Source organism: Ascaphus truei, chromosome 5, assembly GCF_040206685.1.
Source record: "Ascaphus truei isolate aAscTru1 chromosome 5, aAscTru1.hap1, whole genome shotgun sequence".
Classification (NCBI taxonomy): Eukaryota; Metazoa; Chordata; class Amphibia; order Anura; family Ascaphidae; genus Ascaphus; species Ascaphus truei.
The window spans coordinates 185,348,353-185,369,757 of NC_134487.1; the positions used below are offsets into that span (position 1 = coordinate 185,348,353).

The following is a 21,405-nucleotide window of genomic DNA, read 5'->3' on the forward strand; positions in this document are numbered from 1 at the left end:
TGTGGATATATAAATGTTGAAAAAGTATCATGTTTTTGTGTTATTTGTTTGATCAGGTTATCCTTATATATTATTAGGACTTACTGTAGATTAAGATATAATAACACTTTAGGTTTGAAATATATAAAAATCCTAATTGTTTCACAAACTTTTTCTCGCCATATATATAGACACCAAAAAAGGATTTTGGAATACAAAAGAAAAGTAAGGTAGAAGTATATATATTTTATATGTGTATGAACTGTATATTTGTATTTATATAGCGCCAAAGAATGTGCGCAGCACTTTACAAAACAGACACTACACTACAGGTAAATATAACACAATAAGTGCAACAGACAATAGGAAAGGAAATTCCAGCCCGGGATAACTGATACCTTTATTGGCTAACTGGTCCCTTCCTCAGGCATGTTATAAATGGGCTAACACGGACCTGTCCTCCCTTTTTTAATATCATTATATAGACACACTGCTATGGGACTGCATTCTTACCGTCTTTGTTCCCCGACAGGAACTCTATAAATTCCACTCGCAGAATGTGCCCGAAATGGTACAAATTCCACCCATATGTGGCTCCTGCTGCTTAGATAAAAAGAAATCCAATACTTTCCATTCCAGTTTAGCAAGTGTTTTGTCTGCATCCTACAATAGGTGTGTGTGTGTGTGTGTTTGTGTGTGTAGGAGGGGGGTCCTGTTTTAACCTTTTCCCTGTTGGAAGTCTGACATACAAAACAGTGTAGTGCTTTTCCTGCTGCTGAAAGTTTAGTGCAGGAAGCTTGTGATTTCAAAGCTGCATTGATCAGGATGCGGTATAAGTGAGTGTGCGTGGGTAGACCTGTATGTAGCATGGTGTATATAACCTTGTGCATGTAATTAGACTGGATGCTTGCCTTTGTGTGTTTCAGTGTGTTAATGTGTGTATAGTATAAATGGCAGTGTGTGTGTGTGTGTGTGTGTGTGTGTGTGTGGTGTGTGTGTGTGTGTGTGTGTGTGTGTGTGTGTGTGTGTGTGTGTGTGTGTGTGTGTGTGTGTGTGTGTGTATCAATGTGTTAATGTGTGTATACATCTTGTGTTGATATATGTGTCAGTGTGTTAATGTGAGTTTACTGTGCAAACATCAGTGTCTATGTGTTTATCAGTGTATGTAACTGTGTGTACATCAGTGTGTATGCATGTATCAGTGTGTTAATGGGTATATACTGTCAGCACATCAGTTTGTCTGTATGTACAGTATCAGTATGTGTGTGTGTGTGTGTGTGTGTGTGTGCGTGTGTGTGTGCGTGTGTGTGTGTCAGTGTGCTTGTGAATCTGTGCAGTGGATACCAGGTAAGTAGCATTACGCAGGGGCAGGCAGCACCATCAAACCTCTCTGCCACCGGCGCCAGGAAATGGGTCAAAATGGGTACTGACAAAATATCTACCCCTGGGCTCTAAATGGGTTTAAAGCACGAGTCTGCGCTGCTCACCATTTCCTTTTTGTTACCTACTTTACGTAATCTCTTCTTGCCCTCTCCAATCTGATGCTCCATTCAGAAGATATAAGCGCTTGAAATATTAAGTGTCCGGGAGGTTAAAATGGTGCTCTACCTGGAGCCCAGTGCAGTCTAAAGCAGCGGTGCGCAAACTGGGGGGCGCGAGACTGACTGCGGGGGCGCGGGATTTACACAGGCCCTGCGCGCTTCCCGGCGGCACTTAAATTAAGTGCCGGGGAAGCGGCTAAAGCCTCTGTAAACCTCACTTACCTTGGCTCCGGCGGCTTCTTACACGCGTCGCCATGGCAACGTGACGTCAAATGATGCCACGAGGTCATGTGATGTCACGTTGAGGGCGCGGAGCGAGGAGACCTGCCGGCAGGGGGGCGCAGGGAAAAAAGTTTGCGCTCCCCCGGTCTAAAGGTTACCATGTAACTTCAGAAGCTAGAGATTGTGAAAAAAAATGATGTTTGGTTTGTTTGTTTTATTTTTTAACACTACAATAAGATTTTAAAACGTGTAAGACAGCCTCAGAGGACACAATCCTAACATTACTTAAACTTCTATACTCTCTAGGGGTGTCGCTGACTTAATATACAAAACCCTTTCTCAGTTCCCCTCTTTCTATGCTTCGGCTTTCTGGCCTCTTTTAAAAAGTCTTGTCAACTTGCTTCTGTTCATTTAGAGGCAATTAAATCAATCTTTTTTCCAAGCTGCTACAAAAAAAGCCCTCTGAGTGTGGCCCGACTGACAGGTCCTGACAAGCTAGGAAGATTGATTATAGGGAGGGCCTCGACTTTAACAGGCACAAAATACGGGCAGCCTTATCATTTCATAATATATGCATGTATTGCACAGTGCGCATTTGTCTCAGCTACTGTAATGGAAGCTGTGCTATTGGATGTTTGCAGGACAGTCTATAAAGACCCTTCAACATTTACCACACCTTAAGACAGGGGTTCTCAACTCCAGTTCTCAAGACCCCCCCCCCCCCCAACAGATCAGGTTTTAAGAATATTCCTGCTTCAGCACAGGTGGCATAATCAGGCAACTGTGCTGACGCAGGGATATCCTTAAAAACTGAATTGTTGGTGGCCCTTGAGGCCTGGAGTTGGCCTCCCATGAGGTAAAGCTTCCAAGTTTTCACCCACTGGGTGCATACAAAAGAAAGCAGAGCCCTCCCACACTGGCAGAAAGTAATACATTAGGTACAGCTTAGACACAAGACACAAATAACAGGTACAGAAACCTGCTAAATATGTTCAGCCTTCTGCAGTTGCCAACAGTGATATTATTCAGTGAGATCCCACTGCTTTAGTGTGAATGGTCCCAATTCCAGCCGACCAGCACTGCCGACGTGCCAAATATTCGCTCACGGCAAATGTTGTCCATTTTGTTTTTCGCACATATCCACCTTCAAAAATAAAAATCAAGAAGTATCGTCCAAGAGAGTTTGAACAAAGCTTCTGAGGTTTCACCAACGTTCTTCAACTTTTGCTCACTGAACCGAAAACCGCTCTTCACCAAGACGTGTAGTGCCATATTTACTAAGCAGTGCTATTCCAAAACCCGCCACACATCCTGTTCACTTGTCTTCCTGCACCAGAGAGTGTCTTGTTTACTGGCACCGCTTAGTAATAAGGGTTAACGAGAATAAGGGTCAGTCAATAGCAGTACTCCGCACCTCATACTTATTTATATATAAAATATTTTACCAGGAAGTAATACATTGAGAGTTACCTCTCATTTTCAAGTATGTCCTAGGCACAGAGTTAAGACAAATAAAACATGGTTACAAATACAGTTAGATAAATGAATAGGGTATACATTATATACAAGACATTGCATGCACAGTTAAAGAAAATATATGTTATGGGTGAATGAAACAGTTACAGACCAGGTTAAAATGTGAGACAGCCTTAGATTTGAAAGAACTTAAACAGGTGGTGGATGTGAGAGTCTCTGGTAGGTTGTTCCAGTTTTGGGGTGCACGGTATGAGAAGGAGGAACGTCCGGATACTTTGTTGAGTCTTGGGACCATGAACAGTCTTTTGGAGTCAGATCTCAGGTGATAGGTGCTGCATGTGGAAGGGGTGAGGAGCTTGTTCAGGTAGCTGGGTAGCTTGCCCATGAAGAATTTAAAGGCAAGACAGGAAAGGTGAACTTTGCGCCTAGACTCTAGTGATGACCAATCTAGTTCTTTGAGCATTTCGCAGTGATGTGTGTTGTAGTTGCATTGGAGAACAAACGACAAATTGAATTGTAGAGGGTGTCAAGTTTGCTAAGGTGGGTTTGAGGTGCCGAGCCATATACTATGTCTCCATAGTCAATAATTGGCATTAGCATCTGCTGTGCGATACGCTTTCTGACCAGGAGACTTAGGGAGGATTTGTTCCTGTAAAGTACCCCTAGTTTGGCATAGGTCTTGGTTGTCAGGGTATCAATGTGCATTCCGAATGTTAAAGCTGCAGTTCAGTCTTTTTTTTTTTTTTTTTTTTACATTTATTTTTTTACTTCAATAGTTTTATGTGTGCAATCTCTAATTAGCTAAAGAACAGTATAGCTGCAGGTCAATTCGTTTTCCATGTATTGATAGGTCGAAATTTGGTGACATATTAAAAGCTGGGATTTGTTTATAATCTGCTTGACTGGCAGTGGAAGCTCATGAATATTCATGAGCACTCCTGCACTGACAAGTGCTAGAGGGAGAGCAGTGCTGACAAAGGGGTGTGCCAGGGCTTGTGACAGGACATGAAGGGGCAGTGCCTTAGCAAATGGCTGTTAAAATAGAATACAAGAAAATTGGTCTTTCAAAGTTGTTTTTTTAAAAACAGAAAATGCTAAAAGTATTTTTTCTTACTACAGAACTGATTTATTAAAAAAAACACACATGCAGGATATTGACTGAACTGCAGCTTTAAGTGGGAGTCAAACCATAAGCCCAGGTATTTAAAACTAGTGACAGCGGTTAGGGTGGTGTTAGCGTTGGTTCTAATATGGCGCTCAGTCGCTGGAAGCTTTAAGAATTTAGTCTTGGTCCCAAATACCATTGTTACAGTCTTGTCAGTGTTTAAAAACAGTTTGTTTTGGGAAATCCAGTACACAGACAGGACCAATCCTGGGTTTTCCCCACAGAAGCAGCTCCCTTGAGTGACAGAGGAGGAGGTGGGACTAGGCCTCTTCTGCCCAATCTTGGGTTCAGACCTGATACCTTATTCCCTTGTACTTAAGGGGCTGCACTACTAAAGGTAATCAGTGCCTCTCCCATCTTGAGAGGGGCTGTAAAGACACAGAGGTGTCTGAGCATTGGCACTTCTGTTCCTCTTCCCCTTGGGGGAGAGTGAGTGATACCGTTCTCCTGGTTTTGCTAGAGGACTTGGGAAGAGTAAGGACTGCTTCAGAGGCCCTTGACCTGGAGTGTAGGTCCAGTGACCATCCAGAGTCTGAAGGCCTGTGTGAGCTGTATAAGGCAGAAGCCTATGTTATATTGTGCTGAAGCAGAGGAATAAATAAGTTCCGGTTAATATACTCCAACCTAGTGTAAAATCTTTCTGGGGGGAGTGGAGTAGTTCTTCTGCAGGAGTTGCCTTCATATATCTGGAGCCTGCAGCAGATGGAGGTGCTGTACCTGTAGAGATAAAGATCCATGATGTACCCCAGAAGCCTGTACTGTTCTCCCCAACAACACCGACGGAGACTCAGATCTACTGTGAGCCAGCAGGTATGCACCACCATACACCGTGTAATGGCAGAATCTCCCAGAGGGTGGGGGAAACACCGTTACACTAATATTGCTCATTTGTGTCTCAGCTGATCTTTCAGGCCTACTGCACATGTCCTAACCTCTTCACTGTGTTACATTGAAAGGATTATACTGGTGGTTACATCATTGCCTTTGAAGTGGGTGAATGGTGTAATGTCACTTTACTTGCCTTTGGCACTAGCACCACAATTAGATTGTAAGCTTCACGGGCCTTTAAAACGATAATTAAGAAACAAATGCATTGCCATACACGCAGCAGGTGCTACCTGTCTAAGCGCTTTCAGTATACTGCAACTTCAAGGCTGCGCACAGAAGTTGAAGTGCCGATTTGGCAGGTAAATGTCGCCTGCCCTCGCGTCACTAGGAAGAGAGGGGGCGAGGAAAGCAGAGCAAACACAATCCTTCTGGAAGGTTCTGCTGAGATTATTACAGGCCTTCACAAAGCAGTTAATGAAAGGCAGCATAAAGCTGTCCTGCTGAGAGGTTATAAATGGGCCTGTGAAAACTGGTGTCCCAGCGAAGGAGCAAAGTATTCAAAGAGAGGAGCAATTTGTTCTGACTGATGGCTCTTCTTCAAAGCAGCGGGTTTAACAGCCTGGTGTGATATGCCATCTTATTTCAACTCCACCTCGCCTTAGCAGCTGGCCTGGGCTTAACCTCACCAGTGCCGGAGACACCAGCGTCCGAGCGGTTAAAAACTCCACCCAGACTGTCTTTTAACACACATTATTGTGTACCGAGCGTTGTCAGGGACTAGCTAGGTCAAGCGAAGCAATTACACATTTGATTGACGCTCCTTGAATGGCAAGGTCCCCCTATCGTGTTGGTAGGTCAGCGGGACGGCTTAGGAAGCAGGGCCATACAAAAACCTATTGAGTTCTTACTCACCTGCAGTGTGTCTCGCTCACTGGCAGACAGTCACGCGCATTTCAAATGAGTTATAGTCACTAGACAAACAGACTGATGGATAGACACGCAGATGGATAGCTAGATTTAAGCAGCAATTGTCATATATACAGATACCGATGGATAGAATTGTATATCGATTCCAAAGCTGAGGGATAATGGCTGAGATATAGAGCATTTGGGGGGGGGGGGTCACAATAATCCCATACGGCCCTGTGGCAGGGAAGGAGTTAAAAGGACGGCCTTGGAAAAAAAAGTTTGGTGGGATTGCTGAGAGCATGGTGCGCACAGCTGTCTTTTCCATTCTAAGTTAGTCCAGATCAGAGCTTTAAATCCGCCTGCCTGCAGTGTTTACGCAGCAATGGACGCGCTGTATACAATTAATGTATACATGTCATAGCACCGAGCCCAGCTCTCCCTGTGAATTTACAACCTGTGTATTATTAGCATGGCCTCTGGTAGTACAGCTTCTGGCGAAAACTCTCTTGACTGATGTCCTTTTCTGCAAATGTGCGGCTTTCACATTCAGTGCTGATTGCCGTGTCCGTGCCTTGACACGTAACAATAAATGGAATTGTTGGCAATTATCAAAAAATGACTCGCACATTTTTGGACAGTAATAATACCCTTATTAGTGATCTGTTTTTGTTAGATGCAAAGGCCCCGTCCCACATAGCAACATATACTAGAACTGGAAATCAACAACAGTGCTCATCAGTGCCACAGCTTTGCTACCGAACTGCCTTTGAAGTGATTGAACCCGGTTCCAGTGTCGGCTTTCCTTGTGACCTTGGCCAAGTCACTTTATCTCCCTGTGCCTCGGGCATCAAAATGAGATTGTAAGCCCTTTATTGCAGGGACTTACTGTGTGCATTAGCTGCGCTGTGTAAGAAAAAAATATATATTAATAGGGGTGAAACTGCAGAAAAGGGTTCTGGGTAGTGACAATAAAATGAGCACACAAAGTCAGACGAGATAGCGTGGAACCCTATCAACAACATAGTTTCCCTTCATAGGGGAATTATAGTGTGTACAGAGATTGTCAAACATCACAGGCCTCTTCTATGTTTACAGAAACCTACAAGGTTTCAACATTGCTGTACTCGTCATGAAAAACGCTCATGTTGCTCCCTTAAAAAGTATCACAACCTGCAACCGAATCTACACTTCTTCAGGACCCTTACAGCTAATAGACCTTTAAACAACATCAGCAATGATATGACATATTTATTCCTGTTTTAAGCATCAAGTCATCCTGATCCCCACTGTCTTTAGTTTGCCGAAGTACTAAGTGGCACTGCAACTGTAGCTTTAACAGCATTGTTATAGGCAGCTCCCCCTAGTGGACAGCTTTTCTATTTGCTTTCTAAGAACAAGTGATGTTCTGGATGGTGGAAACCAGTTTATTATGTACAATGGTGACAAATACATTTACATGAAGTAATTCTACATAGATGTAAAAATGTGTCTGCTCTTTGCAGTTGCAAACCCTCGGGCATTGGAGAGGTTAATAAATTACACGTGGTCATTAAATGCAGGCACAGACTAGTTCATCTTGTTTATTGCAGGGACCCCGTCACCTTTTAATGTAATGTTAAAAAAAACTACTACTGTGGTGGTTGGGAGTATTGCTCTTGTAGGCTGAATGGGTTCAGCCTGTGAAAATGTTTTATCAAAGCAAAAGAATACAAAGTAAACAAATAAAGAGCCTAATGCAAAAGATCAGCATCATAAGAGGTCCTAAATAAAATCTGGTTACACTCTATCATTCTGACAAGAAGTGACATATATATATATATATATATATATATATATATATATATATATATATATATATATATATATATATATATATATATATATATATATATATATATATATATATATATATATATATATATAGCAACTGTAAATATTCCTGTATATTCATTTGCATGTCTTAGACAGGTCTGCAACCCTGTCTTTCACCATTATCACCCAGCAAACAGCACTTCCACTGCAGCAAGGGATTCTGGGAAATGACATGCAAATGAGCACACAGTGCCACTTTTTATCTCATGCTCACATATATATATATCCTATAAAGAATATCACATGTGAGCACATTCCCATATCTTAGACAGGTCTCCAACCCTGGTGCCTTTCACCATTATCACCTAGCATACAGTGCTTCCACTGCAGCAAGGGATTCTGGGAAATGACATGCAAATGAGCATATATATATTGGCTATATGCTAACGGTGGAGGTTTTTTGGGGCCTTTTTCACCCACCATAATTTAATATGTGTATGGTAGATAGATAGATTAGATAGATATAGAATAGCTGGCACACCAGGTCTTGTGAAAAAATATCAAAAGTTTAATACACAGGTCAACGTTTCGTATCTCTCTGGAGCTTTTCTCATTCCTTGTGAAAGGCTCCAGAGAGAAAGCAGAAGCGTTGACCTGTGTATTAAACGCTTGCTATTTTTTATCCCACAAGACGTGGAGTGCCAGCTATTCTTCTTCTATGCCATTTTTTTTGCAGTTCATGCACCCAAGCAATATACCAGCAGCAGTGGTGTGCCACTATAATGCTCCTGCAGCCCAGCGATCGGTGTTCAGGCTGTAAGTCGGGTCGCGGCGTTTGGGGGTGTGACGGGGCGAACGTGTCACAAAGCTGGTTTGCTGAACCAGCTCACGTGACGCAATGGCAGCCCCAAATATCATTTTTGGTTGTCGCGGCAAAATGTACAGCGTCAACGCTGTACTTTGCCGTCGGTGGAGTTTTCAGTTTGAACGCTCCCACCGAACAACCTGAAATTGTGACGGATGTGTAAGCTCACGCAAGCGCGAGCACGTCATGTAGCAGCCACCCTGAACACGGCCTAACATGTTAAAAATAAGGGGGGGTGGGATGTGGTATCTACACAGACCAAGTAAAACAGTAAAAAATAATTACAGATTAAAAGTAATTTTTGAATACATATGTCTTATTCATAAACGTTTACTTGACATTATCCACAAATGTAAGCACTACATAGACATAGTTGGAAACTACAATCCATCATTTACAGGTCAAGACTATGCAATGCAAAAGGCCATGTATTTGCAATCACTCTTACTACAATCCCACCAGCACTGAAAGGGTCAAGCCTCCCTCTCCCTCCCTAGAAAGCTCCTCCTTGAAATGTAAATCCCAACACGTGGCCACGCCTCAAACGCCACGCCCCCTGCGATGTGATTGGCTGCGGGCCCTTGGTGCCTTTGAAGTGTTCTGCTGGCCTGGGGTTGGAGGTGCATAGAGGGAGGGGCGCGGGGGGCGGGGCTTGGGCTGCTGGTTCTGCTCCTGGGCACTGGGACTTGCTAGCAGCAGAGATACCCGAGCATTGCGCTGCAGCCAGCTGGAGGGAAGGGAGCGCGAGGGGGTGTCTGTGCCTGTGTCTCTCTGCAACCACCCTGGACTTCCCCTCCTCCAAATGAACGATTCTCCCCTTGGATCTACCACACAGACAGAGAGACAGAGCCTCGCCTCTCCGCCGCCTTTCATTGCCCTGCCAGGCAGATTCCAAGCAGCCTGCCACCCTCTAGCACCCACAGATCCCATCCGCCAGGCGAACCGGCTCCCCATCAGGGTGCTAAAAATGCTGACTGCGCATACAGGACACTTATTGCACCCAGAATACTTGCAGCCTCTCTCCTCCACCCCAGTCAGCCCTATCGAGGTAAGGAGAGATTCAGAGAGCCGTACCCCCCCCCCCCCCCCTGCCTTACAGCAGCACCCACTTAGGATCCTCTGCACCCCTATAACCTTGGTCCTAGGGAGGGGGGGGGGGGGGGGTGCGGGCTTCTTGTTAATAGGGGATCTCTTGTGGTTTTCATTTTAGCTTTCACATTCCAGCAAAGAAGGGAGGAAATTAATATATCATGTGGATTTTACTGGGCGGAAATGAACTGCCCTTTTACTATTATTACTATTATTATTATTAAGGTGGAAGGGCTTGCATTTGTTGGGGGAATGGGGTTCAGCTTCCTTTTTCCAACGCAGATTTTCTATTTTGTTGTTGCGGGTTATGATTTTATCTTGAAGGGTCCATATGTCCTTTTTACTATCTATCTTTGCATTCAGAGATGCCAAATGTTCAGTTTGATGGCTTATCCATGTTTATTATCCTCATTTTAAAATCATCCTGTCTCCCCCCCCCCTTCCTGATTTGTAGGGTATTGGGGGGCTGATGGGTGATCCCGATCCTCCCAGGGAAAGCGTGAGAGGGTCTCCGATTCCCACAAACGCAGCCCCTATTCTCTCATCTGATAAGAAATCTGAACCACACACACCCAGAAATGTTTGAGTAATAGCCAGGGACTGCCTTTGATTTAAAGGAGTGCCCTGTTTTATTTGCGGTTTTTTTTTTTTCTTCTTTGAAATGTTTCCCTTTCTCCCCTCGCACCATGGACAGCTTTTCATGGGTTCCCACCCCCCAAGTCTACAATTAATATCCCAATTAATATCCCATACACGGGGGGGACACAACAGATTTATTTTGCCTTTGAACATATTTTTATTTTTTTTCACATATTCTTTTTGACCTCTTCTGTACGGCGACAGTATAGAAATTCAGGCTTTTTCTCTCCTCCGCTACTTATTTTTCTCTCCTGCTTCTTGTTCGCTATCTTCTTTACCAGGTTGATTATACCCTGGTTTATTTGATGTTATAAGGGTTGTTACAGTCTCCAGATCAATATGCCGCCTTGTTTAAGGTTGTCTCTCTCTCTCTCTCCACTCTGTTCCTGAATTTGACAGGGTATAAAAAGGGCTGTGACTTTTTTTTATTTATTTATTTTAAAGCAATTTAGTCAGTCTTCACCAGTAAATTGTATTTCAATAAAACCCTGGCACATTTTAAAGAGATGAGAATAAAATATAGCTATATTACTGCTTTGTCCCCCTCTACCCACTTTCTAATTTAATTTCTTATTTTTGATCTTAATGGGATTCCTCCTTCCTCCCCCCCCCCCCCTCTTCCACTCAATTTCTCCCCCCCCCCCCCCCTCCCCCCTTCCCTCCAGTCAATTCCAAGGCTGCTGTCATTAATCATGGTGTGGCAGTGTGTAATGATAAAGTTTCACTAGATTTATGGGTTGGAAATTGAAGCCGGGGTTACTTGTGAATGGGAGGGGGGGGGGAGGAGAGGTTTAATAAATAATATATATATATATATCTATCTATAGCTCCATATATCCGTGTTTAGTCCAGTTGCGAGTTGCAGAATACAAGTACCTCAGTATAAGGTGATACACTTTTTAAAAATTTTTTATTTGGACTAACAATTTATCATTTAATAGTGTGTGTATCTACCGTGTTAGCCGAGCTTTAATAATCATAATGAATAGAACGGTATCTATTCATTATTTTTTTTTATATTGTATATTTATATATTGTCAGATACTGTTACCCTTTGGGCAGTTAATTGAGAGTTGGGTATCGCTGTATGTACCTGATACCCATTTGCTCTTAACAGAAAGATTTTCCAGTGCTAAACACAAAGGCTAAGGGAATATACTTTGACGGGTTTATGCAGAAATTGGAAAATTTATTTTATATTTTGTCTTAACCCCTGCGCTGCCCACACCGAGTGATCTCTGGCAGTGACGGGGTTAAGACAAAATTGTGCAAGGGAGAGAAGGGGTGCAACAATGTGTCCATTATCATACAGGGTTAGCACTGGGTTTCCAACTTTCCATAAAGGCTTCTGCTATTACCTGGAGTCTCTGATTTTGTAATATATTCCACAATGGGGAGTTGAGGGTTGAACCGTTTGCCTTAAATTCTCTGCTGTCTGTTTCTGACCTCGGTTTCTGCTTTTCTATTCTTTCCACAGTTGGATGCCAAGAAAAGCCCCCTCGCCTTGCTGGCTCAGACGTGCTCTCAGATCGGAAAGCCGGACCCCCCTCCGTCATCCAAGCTGAACTCTGTCACTTCCAGTGGGCTGAGTGAGAAGGAGAGCGGGCGATCCTCCTCGCTAAAGCTGGGAGAGTCCCCCCTGGAAGATAAATCCAGCTTCAAACCCTACTCAAAGGGTGGCGAGAACAGGAAGGAGAGTGGTTCCTCAGCTGGCAGTACTGCCGACAAGGCTGGATTTAGGGTTCCTAGTGCTTCCTGTCAGCCTTTTCCGCCTCATGCTCCCTCTCCGTCCTCAAGGGTGAGCTCCCCCGGCCAGCACTGTGACTCTAAAAGTAGCGACAGCCAAGAGAAGAAGGAGCCGGAAGCCAACAAAATCAGCTCCGAGGTGTCTCAAGCCAACTCCAATATGACCAGAGCCAGTACCAGCAACTCCAGTGCAGAGTCCAGCCAAAGTGGGGATCTTACCCCCAGCAGCAAATCGGAGCCCCCGTCCCTTGGATCTAGCCATGTGGTCCCTGTCTCACCCTACAAACCCGGACACTCTGTGTTCCCTCTTCCTCCATCTGGCATGGGCTATCACGGATCCATTGTGGGTGCCTACTCTGGTTACCCTTCCCAGTTTGTTCCCGGGCTGGATCACACCAAGACAAGCCTCGTTGGCAATCAGCTGCCTGGGACTTTAGGTTTACCGGGGAAACCACCCAGTTCCAGCCCCCTGACTGGTGCCTCTCCGCCTTCATTCTTGCAAGGATTGTGTAGGGACCCGTACTGTCTGAGCTACCACAATGCTTCCCATCTGGGCTCCAGCAACTGCTCCACCTGTGTGCATGACCCGTCATCCCTGAAATCTGGATACCCTTTAGTCTACCCCAGTCACCCTCTCCATTCAGTGCACACCACCTTGTCTTCCAGCGTCACCCCGTCCCTGTCTGGTCACCCCATATACACCTATGGCTTTATGCTCCCCAATGACCATGTTCCCCACATATGTAACTGGGTTTCCGCCAGTGGACCTTGTGACAAAAGATTTTCCACCTCAGAAGAACTTCTTGCCCACCTAAGGACCCACACAGCTTTGTCCGGGGCCGACAAACTTTTGGCCGGGTACCCATCGGGTTTGGGTTCTGCTGCCTCTTGTCACCTCCACCTTCCTCCAAATGGGCCTGGTAGCCCCAACACGATGCCGGGGTCTCTGTCTTTAAGGAGTCCACATACCTTGGGACTAAATAGGTACCATCCGTATGGAAAGAGCCACTTAACACCCAATGGTCTCCCAGTGCCCTCACTACCAGCAGGATCGTACTACTCCCCATATGCACTGTATGGACAGAGATTAACCTCCGCTTCAGCACTAGGATACCAGTAAAATGCAACCCTCTTCCCTACATAGACTGTGTATTTATTTACTGTATGTTAGCTTCAAGCTGGGAATATAAGTGCATTATTTACAACAATGATTCAATTGTATGCAAAAATTCTGTACCCCCCAAAAACCTTTTTTTTTTTTTTTTTTTTTTTTTAAGTCTTCCATTTTAATTTTTCTTCTATCTATAGACTGGCTTTTTTTTAATTTTTTTTTCCATTTGCTGTTTTGCATGATTTTCATCACTTTATCCATCCTGTCTTTTCTTACCCCATTTCGGAGATAAAACTTGACCTCCTTTGATTTGTACAGTTCTAAAGAAATGTATTTTTTTGTAATGTATTTTCGGCACGGGAGAGAGTGGGAGCAGAGAGAGGAGGGAACACAACAAACTTTGATGGCTATCCAAATTGGCAATTTTTATTTTGTTTATTAAATGAAAACTTAACTATATTCACTCTGTGTTCTTTTAAATGGCATTTAATTTCTTTCCCCTATTGCTTTCTAAAATTATTTTTTACTTTTGGGTTAACCTGCAAATATCACATTGAAGAAACCTCAATGCCAAAGCATTCAATAGTACAATATCTGGAATGTATTGATTATAATAAACAATGTTTTTTGCTATGAAAATATTTCCAAATCATTTATGGTTTTGATATCTGGACTACTTAAAATTGCTGTAACTTTTGGTGCTATGGCGCCACCTGGTGGGCTTCAGTGTCACTGCTGGTTCTAACAATGACAGACCATGTTTTATTAGATGTATTGTAATAAGGGTTTTATTTATTAATTATTTTTATTTTATTCGGGCACAGTGAGTCCATGCCTTGTACAGCTTACAATCTAAGAGGCATACAGGGATAAAGTAACATGCCCAAGGTCACAAAGCGCGCTCACTGAGATTTGAACCCCGGGGGTTCACTTGCATTCCCTTCGAATTAGGAAGCAGGGATTTTACAAACCTCAAAGTCCTTAAGGATATAAATAAGGGAGATTTGGAGATTGTAATGTAACTATTTTGACTTTCAAGAGACCACAATAATTTTGGTTTGGCACCACTAGAGCTCCACGCGTAACTACCAATTCCTTTTTATTAATGATAGATTCTTTTTAAATACGATCTTTCCATACCAAGGACAAGTAAGAAGTCTTTGCTGTTGTCGCCGGAGACCTCTGTTTTGTGACACATACTTTCCTGATCTGGCATGAGAGAGCTGCTCATTGGTTCTTTTGCAGTTTCCATAAATGCGATTGATGCATAGAAATCAAACTAGAAGAAGGTGAAGGTTTTTAATGGCCAGCCCCTGCTGGAAATAACGACCGCGTTTTAACGTTACTGACTGCCACTTCATTACAAAAACACATTTCCACGGCAAACCATCCTTATCTAACGTCTCTTGCCAATTTTTAAATAAGATTTCAGTTCTTAAAACGGGTGATGGATTGATGCCTTTGCTTTGTCTGTTGCTTGTATAGTAATTCTGAAGCCTTCATTCGTTAGAGTTACATGAGTGGCTGATATACTTGAGTTCAGCGGAGCAGGAGAAATAGTATTCGGTTTTTAACTGGATGTAAATTGGTAAAACCGTAACTCTGAAGTTCCTTGCAGCTTTCTGACAATTTTTTTTTTTATTTAAAGTAATTACACTAACTTGTTTATTTTAAAAAATGGTTTATGTAAACATAATATACACGAGGCTACAGCTTTTCTAAATCTGGTTCTGTTCATGTAATGACAATAACTGAAACTCACTGGATCTTTAGAAACAACAAAGACCAATACGTTGCTTTTATTTGTGTCAATTGTTACTCCAACCTCTTCTATTTGACACCGTTAGAGGAATTTAAGGCCGCATTGATCGAGATTTGGCACCCAAGAAAAAGCAGAATAGGAGACGGGCTTTAATAACGGTTTCCTCCCTCCCTAACCCTTCTCTCTTGCACGACTTAAATCGCAACACGCAAAGCTAAAGGTGTAAAAAAGTAGCGTGATTCACTGGCGCTAAAACGCAGAGGAAAGTGCGTCGCCAGAGAGCGTTGGATGGCATTTTTGGTATGACCCACTGTAAAGATCTTTGTACGGCTTTACTTTTTAAATAGTATTTTAAAATCTGTTTGTAAAGCTGGTGAGTGGAGGAGGGTTTAATTACCCCTGGCTGCTTCCTTCTGTGTGATATCACTTTTTACTGAACGGGAGTTTGCACAGTTACAACCCCCCTCTTCCCCCTTATTGGTGGGTCAGAGGTTGAGTTATCCTTGTATTTACCTAGCATGCCTGCACTATTCATAGGCCCACATGAAAAGAAAACTCTTCATTTCCCCCCCCCCAAAAAAATGGCCAAATATTTGCTTCAAATCTGATTTTACATTTATTTAAAGACACTTTTTTTGCAGACTAACTTTTTTAAAGATGAACCTTCACCTTGTGCATGTCTGCCTTAACTTTCCTAAGGTTTGGCAACTTACCAAAAAAACGGATTAAAAACAAAAAGGATTTCTTTTTAAAAGGCTGTAGAACACAGACACACCTTTCTAATAAAGCTATACAATGTCCTAAGATCTTTTCCCCCCCAACCAGTTGCAACAGGGTTATACATTTATGAAAGTTGCAATCCCTCCCCACAAAATGTGTATTTTTGTACCTTAACTGAGGGCGGGCGGCCTCGAAGCAAAACTGTGGTCACAACCCAGTCGGTTCCCAGTAACAAGGGCTTTATTTGTACTTTACAAAAATGGCTGATCGGGTCAGCACTATAGAAAGCTACGTCCATCACCAGAGCGATCCCTGACCCCGTGGCCATGTTTTTTTTTCATTGGCGAGCCAACTTTTCGCCGGATGTTGAGGGGGCAACAGCGCCCGGGTTTAGATAAGAGGTAAGAAAAATTACCAAGCAGTGTGGATTGCTGCTTGAAAACCATGAACAGTGTTCTTACGTCTTTCATTCACATTGAGGGCTGGCTGATCCTGAAACTGTGAGGTCCTTCCACTTAACATATGAAGCCGATTTTCCAAACCGTTGGTGACCATTGCTGCAGCTTCCTGTTGACGTTCGACGTAATAAATCAGCTTGCGGGAGGTCAGGGAGGGTTTATACAAACGGCTTCAGTCTGTGTCTGGGCAGTGGGGAGAATGAGCTGTTTAGTTCCAGCCCCGGTGCTGGGATGTGAGCTGCTTTGATCTCTAAAACAACTTGATTAAGAAAGACAAAGCCTTCCATGTGTGAAATTGACTGGCTGAAAAAGCCTCCAGCTCACTTTCTGCAGGAGGATCACAAACTGATCCTCTCGGGAGTTAGAGCAAGGATGACAAGATACGGGGATGAAGAGAGAGAGTCGGTTCCACGTAGGACCAAAGTGAACTAATGGCTGTGATATGTTTAATGGGTTGAAGGGTCAGTCCCACATATGGCGCTGACAAGGTATCTAGCGCTGCACATAGAATTTTGTCCATATAATGTATTTGTTAAATAATAATTTTGTAGGCTATATATATATATATATATATACACACAAACACATCCAGTGAGTATGTGAGTGCTTTTCTATATGTATATAAAATCATTGGGGATGACATCCAGCAGTGGATCGACAAGGGCTGAAGTTATATTTTATATATACAGTATATATATATATATCCTACAAAATTATATATACATATGTAATATATATGTAGAGGTATCAGTACCGTGTTAGCCGAGCTTTAATAATAAAAAATGAATAGACAATACCGTTCTGTGGCTAACGAAATGCTTTTATTTGTGCGAGCTTTTGAGATACACGGATCTCTTCATTCCGGAGGGATGGGCTCTAGTAACATTCCAAGATGCACTGTTTTTGAGTCAACCTCTTGACTGCTTTATTCAATGTAATATCGCCAGAAGAAGAGATCTGTGTATCTCGAAAGCTTGCACAAATAAAAGCATTTAGTTAGCCACAGAACGGTATTCGTTTTTGATTTTATATATATATATATATATTACTTGTAAGCACCTTCACATGTCTTAGAAAGGTCTGCAACCCTGCTTTTCACCATTATCACCTAGTTTTCATTAAAGACTAGTGAGGATCTCACATGAATTATAATATAAAGCAGTTATCAGAATATTATAGTTAGGCAGGGCCGGTTTAAGACCTTCGTAGGCCCTAGGCACTTTTATTTGTAGAGGCCTGTGTGCCCGATATTTTTACTCATTTTTATGCTAATTTCATCGTTTGCTTGTTTCTTTCAATACTATCGATATTTGGCATAGATACTTTTGGTTCGATATTTAAAGGTATCGATACTTCGAAGGCATTTTAAATTAAAATTTGATGTTTTCTCTTATTTTTTTATTTTTATTTGTTTAGGTATTTTTTCAAGAGAAATATTGTAGGCCCTAAAAGGTTCGTAGGCCCCATGCACTGTGCCTAGTCGGCCTAATGTATAAAGCGGCCCTGTACTTAGGAGATGCTTTTTTTTTAGAAACTTCTGGAAGATTTCACACTGAAAATCAAGATTAGAAAAGGTAAAACAAAAGTAATCTGGACAAATGTTTGCCTATACGTTTTGTCCTTGCAAAGCGTATATGTTAATGTAGTCTTGTTCCCAAAGATTAACCTGTATCTGTCTGTTTTAATGTATTCCAAAGATGAGAGAAAAAAATATCAATAATTCTTTAGTTCTGTGCCTTTGTTAGTTATCCATCTGTGGGATCCTGTTCTGGGGGTCTTGTATGTCATGTAAAGCTACTGAAAACAGCTGATATATTATATATATATGATACATGGAAGACAGAGTCAGATGATATGTGTCTCTATGTCTCTATATATACTTTATACACACACAAATATACACGTATGTAAATATACACAAGGGGTTAAGTAGCTTTTCCCCAAACTGCCTCCATCCCATCTTAATTTAATCCCTATTAAATGTTGCAAACTGCTGAGCATTTACATTTGCCCTCATTAGCCAGGCCCCAGAGCCTGCACTCATTTCAGCCCGGACAGACAATGTGCTCAAATACTGCATGCTGCAATTATCTAAATGAATTGTATTGTTTTGCAAATTGTCCACAACGAGAGCGTCTAATAAAACCAGCAGCACAAAATGCCTTAGCTATGCGATTTTGGGACCGTTCGCAGCCTGTCTCTAAAACGCCCCATTTCTAGTTGCAAAAAATGAATGTTGTATTGCTGTGTGGCAGAAGATTGCAGAGTGCAGACGCCAATCCTTGCCTCGTAGAGTTTACTCTCTATATTTGGAGATGAATTGACTTGCTCAAGGTTAATAGGACCTGACTCTGGGATTCACCCCCCTCCCCCCATAACTTGTTTAATTATATATGTACAATTTTATAAATGCAATATGTTTTATGTAACTCCCCCTATTGTATACACACAATATGATACATCCCATTATAATCTGTGCATCATGTAACTCCTCCCTAACTCCTCCTATTGTACACACAGAATCTCATTATAATCTGTGCATCATGTAACTCCTCCCTAACTCCTCCTATTGTACACACAGAATATATTACATCTCATTATAACCTGTGCATCATGTAACTCCTCCCTAACTCCTCCTATTGTACACACAGAATATATTACATCTCATTATAATCTGTGCATCATGTAACTTCTCCCTAACTCCTCCTATTGTACACACAGAATATGATACATCCCATTATAATCTGTGCATCATGTAACTCCCCCCTAACTTCTCCTATTGTACACACAGAATATGATACATCTCATTATAATCTGTGCATCATGTAACTCCTCCCTAACTCCTCCTATAGTACACACAGAATATGATACATGTCATTATAATCTGTGCATCATGTAACTCCTCCCTAACTCCTCCTATTGTACACACAGAATATGATACATGTCATTATAATCTGTGCATCATGTAACTCCTCCCTAACTCCTCCTATTGTACACACAGAATATGATACATCTCATTATAATCTGTGCATCATGTAACTCCTCCCTAACTCCTCCTATTGTACACACAGAATATGATACATCTCATTATAATCTGTGCATCATGTAACTCCTCCCTTACTCCTCCTATTGTACACACAGAATATGATACATCTCATTATAATCTGTGCATCATGTAACTCCTCCCTAACTCCTCCTATTGTACACACAGAATATGATACATCTCATTATAATCTGTGCATCATGTAACTCCTCCCTTACTCCTCCTATTGTACACAGAATATGATACATCTCATTATAATCTGTGCATCATGTAACTCCTCCCTAACTCCTCCTATTGTACACACAGAATATGATACATCTCATTATAATCTGTGCATCATGTAACTCCTCCCTAACTCCTCCTATAGTACACACAGAATATGATACATCTCATTATAATCTGTGCATCATGTAACTCCTCCCTAACTCCTCCTATTGTACACACAGAATATGATACATCTCATTATAATCTGTGCATCATGTAACTCCTCCCTAACTCCTCCTATTGTACACACAGAATATGATACATCTCATTACAATCTGTGCATCATGTAACTCCTCCCTAACTCCTCCTATTGTACACACAGAATATGATACATCTCATTATAATCTGTGCATCATGTAACTCCTCCCTAACTCCTCCTATTGTACACACACAATATGATACATCTCATTATAATCTGTGCATCATGTAACTCCTCCCTAACTCCTCCTATTGTACACACAGAATATGATACATCTCATTATAACCTGTGCATCATGTAACTCCTCCCTAACTCCTCCTATTGTACACACAGAATATGATACATCTCATTATAATCTGTGCATCATGTAACTTCTCCCTAACTCCTCCTATTGTACACACAGAATATGATACATCTCATTATAATCTGTGCATCATGTAACTCCTCCCTAACTCCTCCTATTGTACACACAGAATATGATACATCTCATTATAATCTGTGCATCATGTAACTCCTCCCTAACTCCTCCTATCGTACACACAGAATATGATACATCTCATTATAATCTGTGCATCATGTAACTTCTCCCTAACTCCTCCTATTGTACACACAGAATATGATACATATGAATATAACATATCATGTAACTGTTACTAATAATAAAAAATTATAACTTTATTTTATATAGCGCTCATCTTCCAATGGGATCAATGAAATTATAACATATAGGAATTTTACACACAGTCCCTGCCCAGATCATTTTACAATCTATGATTTTGGTGCCCGAGGCACAGGGAGATAAAGTGACTTGCCCAAGGTCACAAGGCGCTGACAAAGAGTCACTGTCTTTACTCTATGAGCCGCTCCTTCTCCCTCCTATTGTAAATGCAGGATTTGATCAATCTCATTATAATATACATAACTCCTGTTAAAACTCCCCAAATCAAAAGCCGATGCACACAGGGAAGAATAGTTACCATGATACAATGACAGTATGATATGAAGGATATGCTCCTACGCATATATTTATAGGCAAAACTGTGGCTTTTTGCATTAATACAAAGACATTGATGCATGAAAACTGAGACTACACTGACATCTATGATACTGCTGATGTTAATAAGTCAACATTTCTTCCACATAGGGGGTAATTTAATATACTCCTAAGCAGACGATCGCATTGCGATGAGCCGCAAATCCCTTTCAAATCAATGGAGGTTTTCTAAATGGCCACTTCGGAGTATATTAAATCAACCCCTTAGTGAGAAACAGAATTATACTGAAACATCTTTGCACAATGTAGAGTTTTCATATTGGGACGGTAGATTGTACTGTAACTGCGAGAGGGGACAATACAAGTTGAACTTAAACCCAGCCATGTTGCGAATATCCGACACCTAAAAGCTAGAACTGTATCTCATATAAAAAGGGCCAGGCGGCTGACTTTTATCACTTCTGTAAAGTAACGGGGGATTCTATCATTCCTTTCAGTTGATAACCAGATTCACTGAGAAGACCATGTCCCAAACAATAACGTTCTAATACTGGTCAGGCCCCAGTGTCCAGTGAACCCCCCA

The 21,405-nt window shown here is 42.0% G+C and overlaps 1 protein-coding gene across 1 annotated transcript; it reads left to right on the forward strand.

The window, feature by feature from the left end:
- The first annotated feature begins 9,485 nt into the window (after window positions 1-9,485).
- ZNF703 (zinc finger protein 703) lies at window positions 9,486-14,007 on the forward strand. Its single transcript, XM_075601399.1, has 2 exons — window positions 9,486-9,845; window positions 12,003-14,007. Exons 1-2 carry the CDS (start codon window positions 9,600-9,602, stop codon window positions 13,389-13,391), a joined length of 1,635 nt encoding a protein of 544 aa, XP_075457514.1. The 5' UTR covers window positions 9,486-9,599; the 3' UTR covers window positions 13,392-14,007.
- The last annotated feature ends 7,398 nt before the right edge of the window (window positions 14,008-21,405 follow it).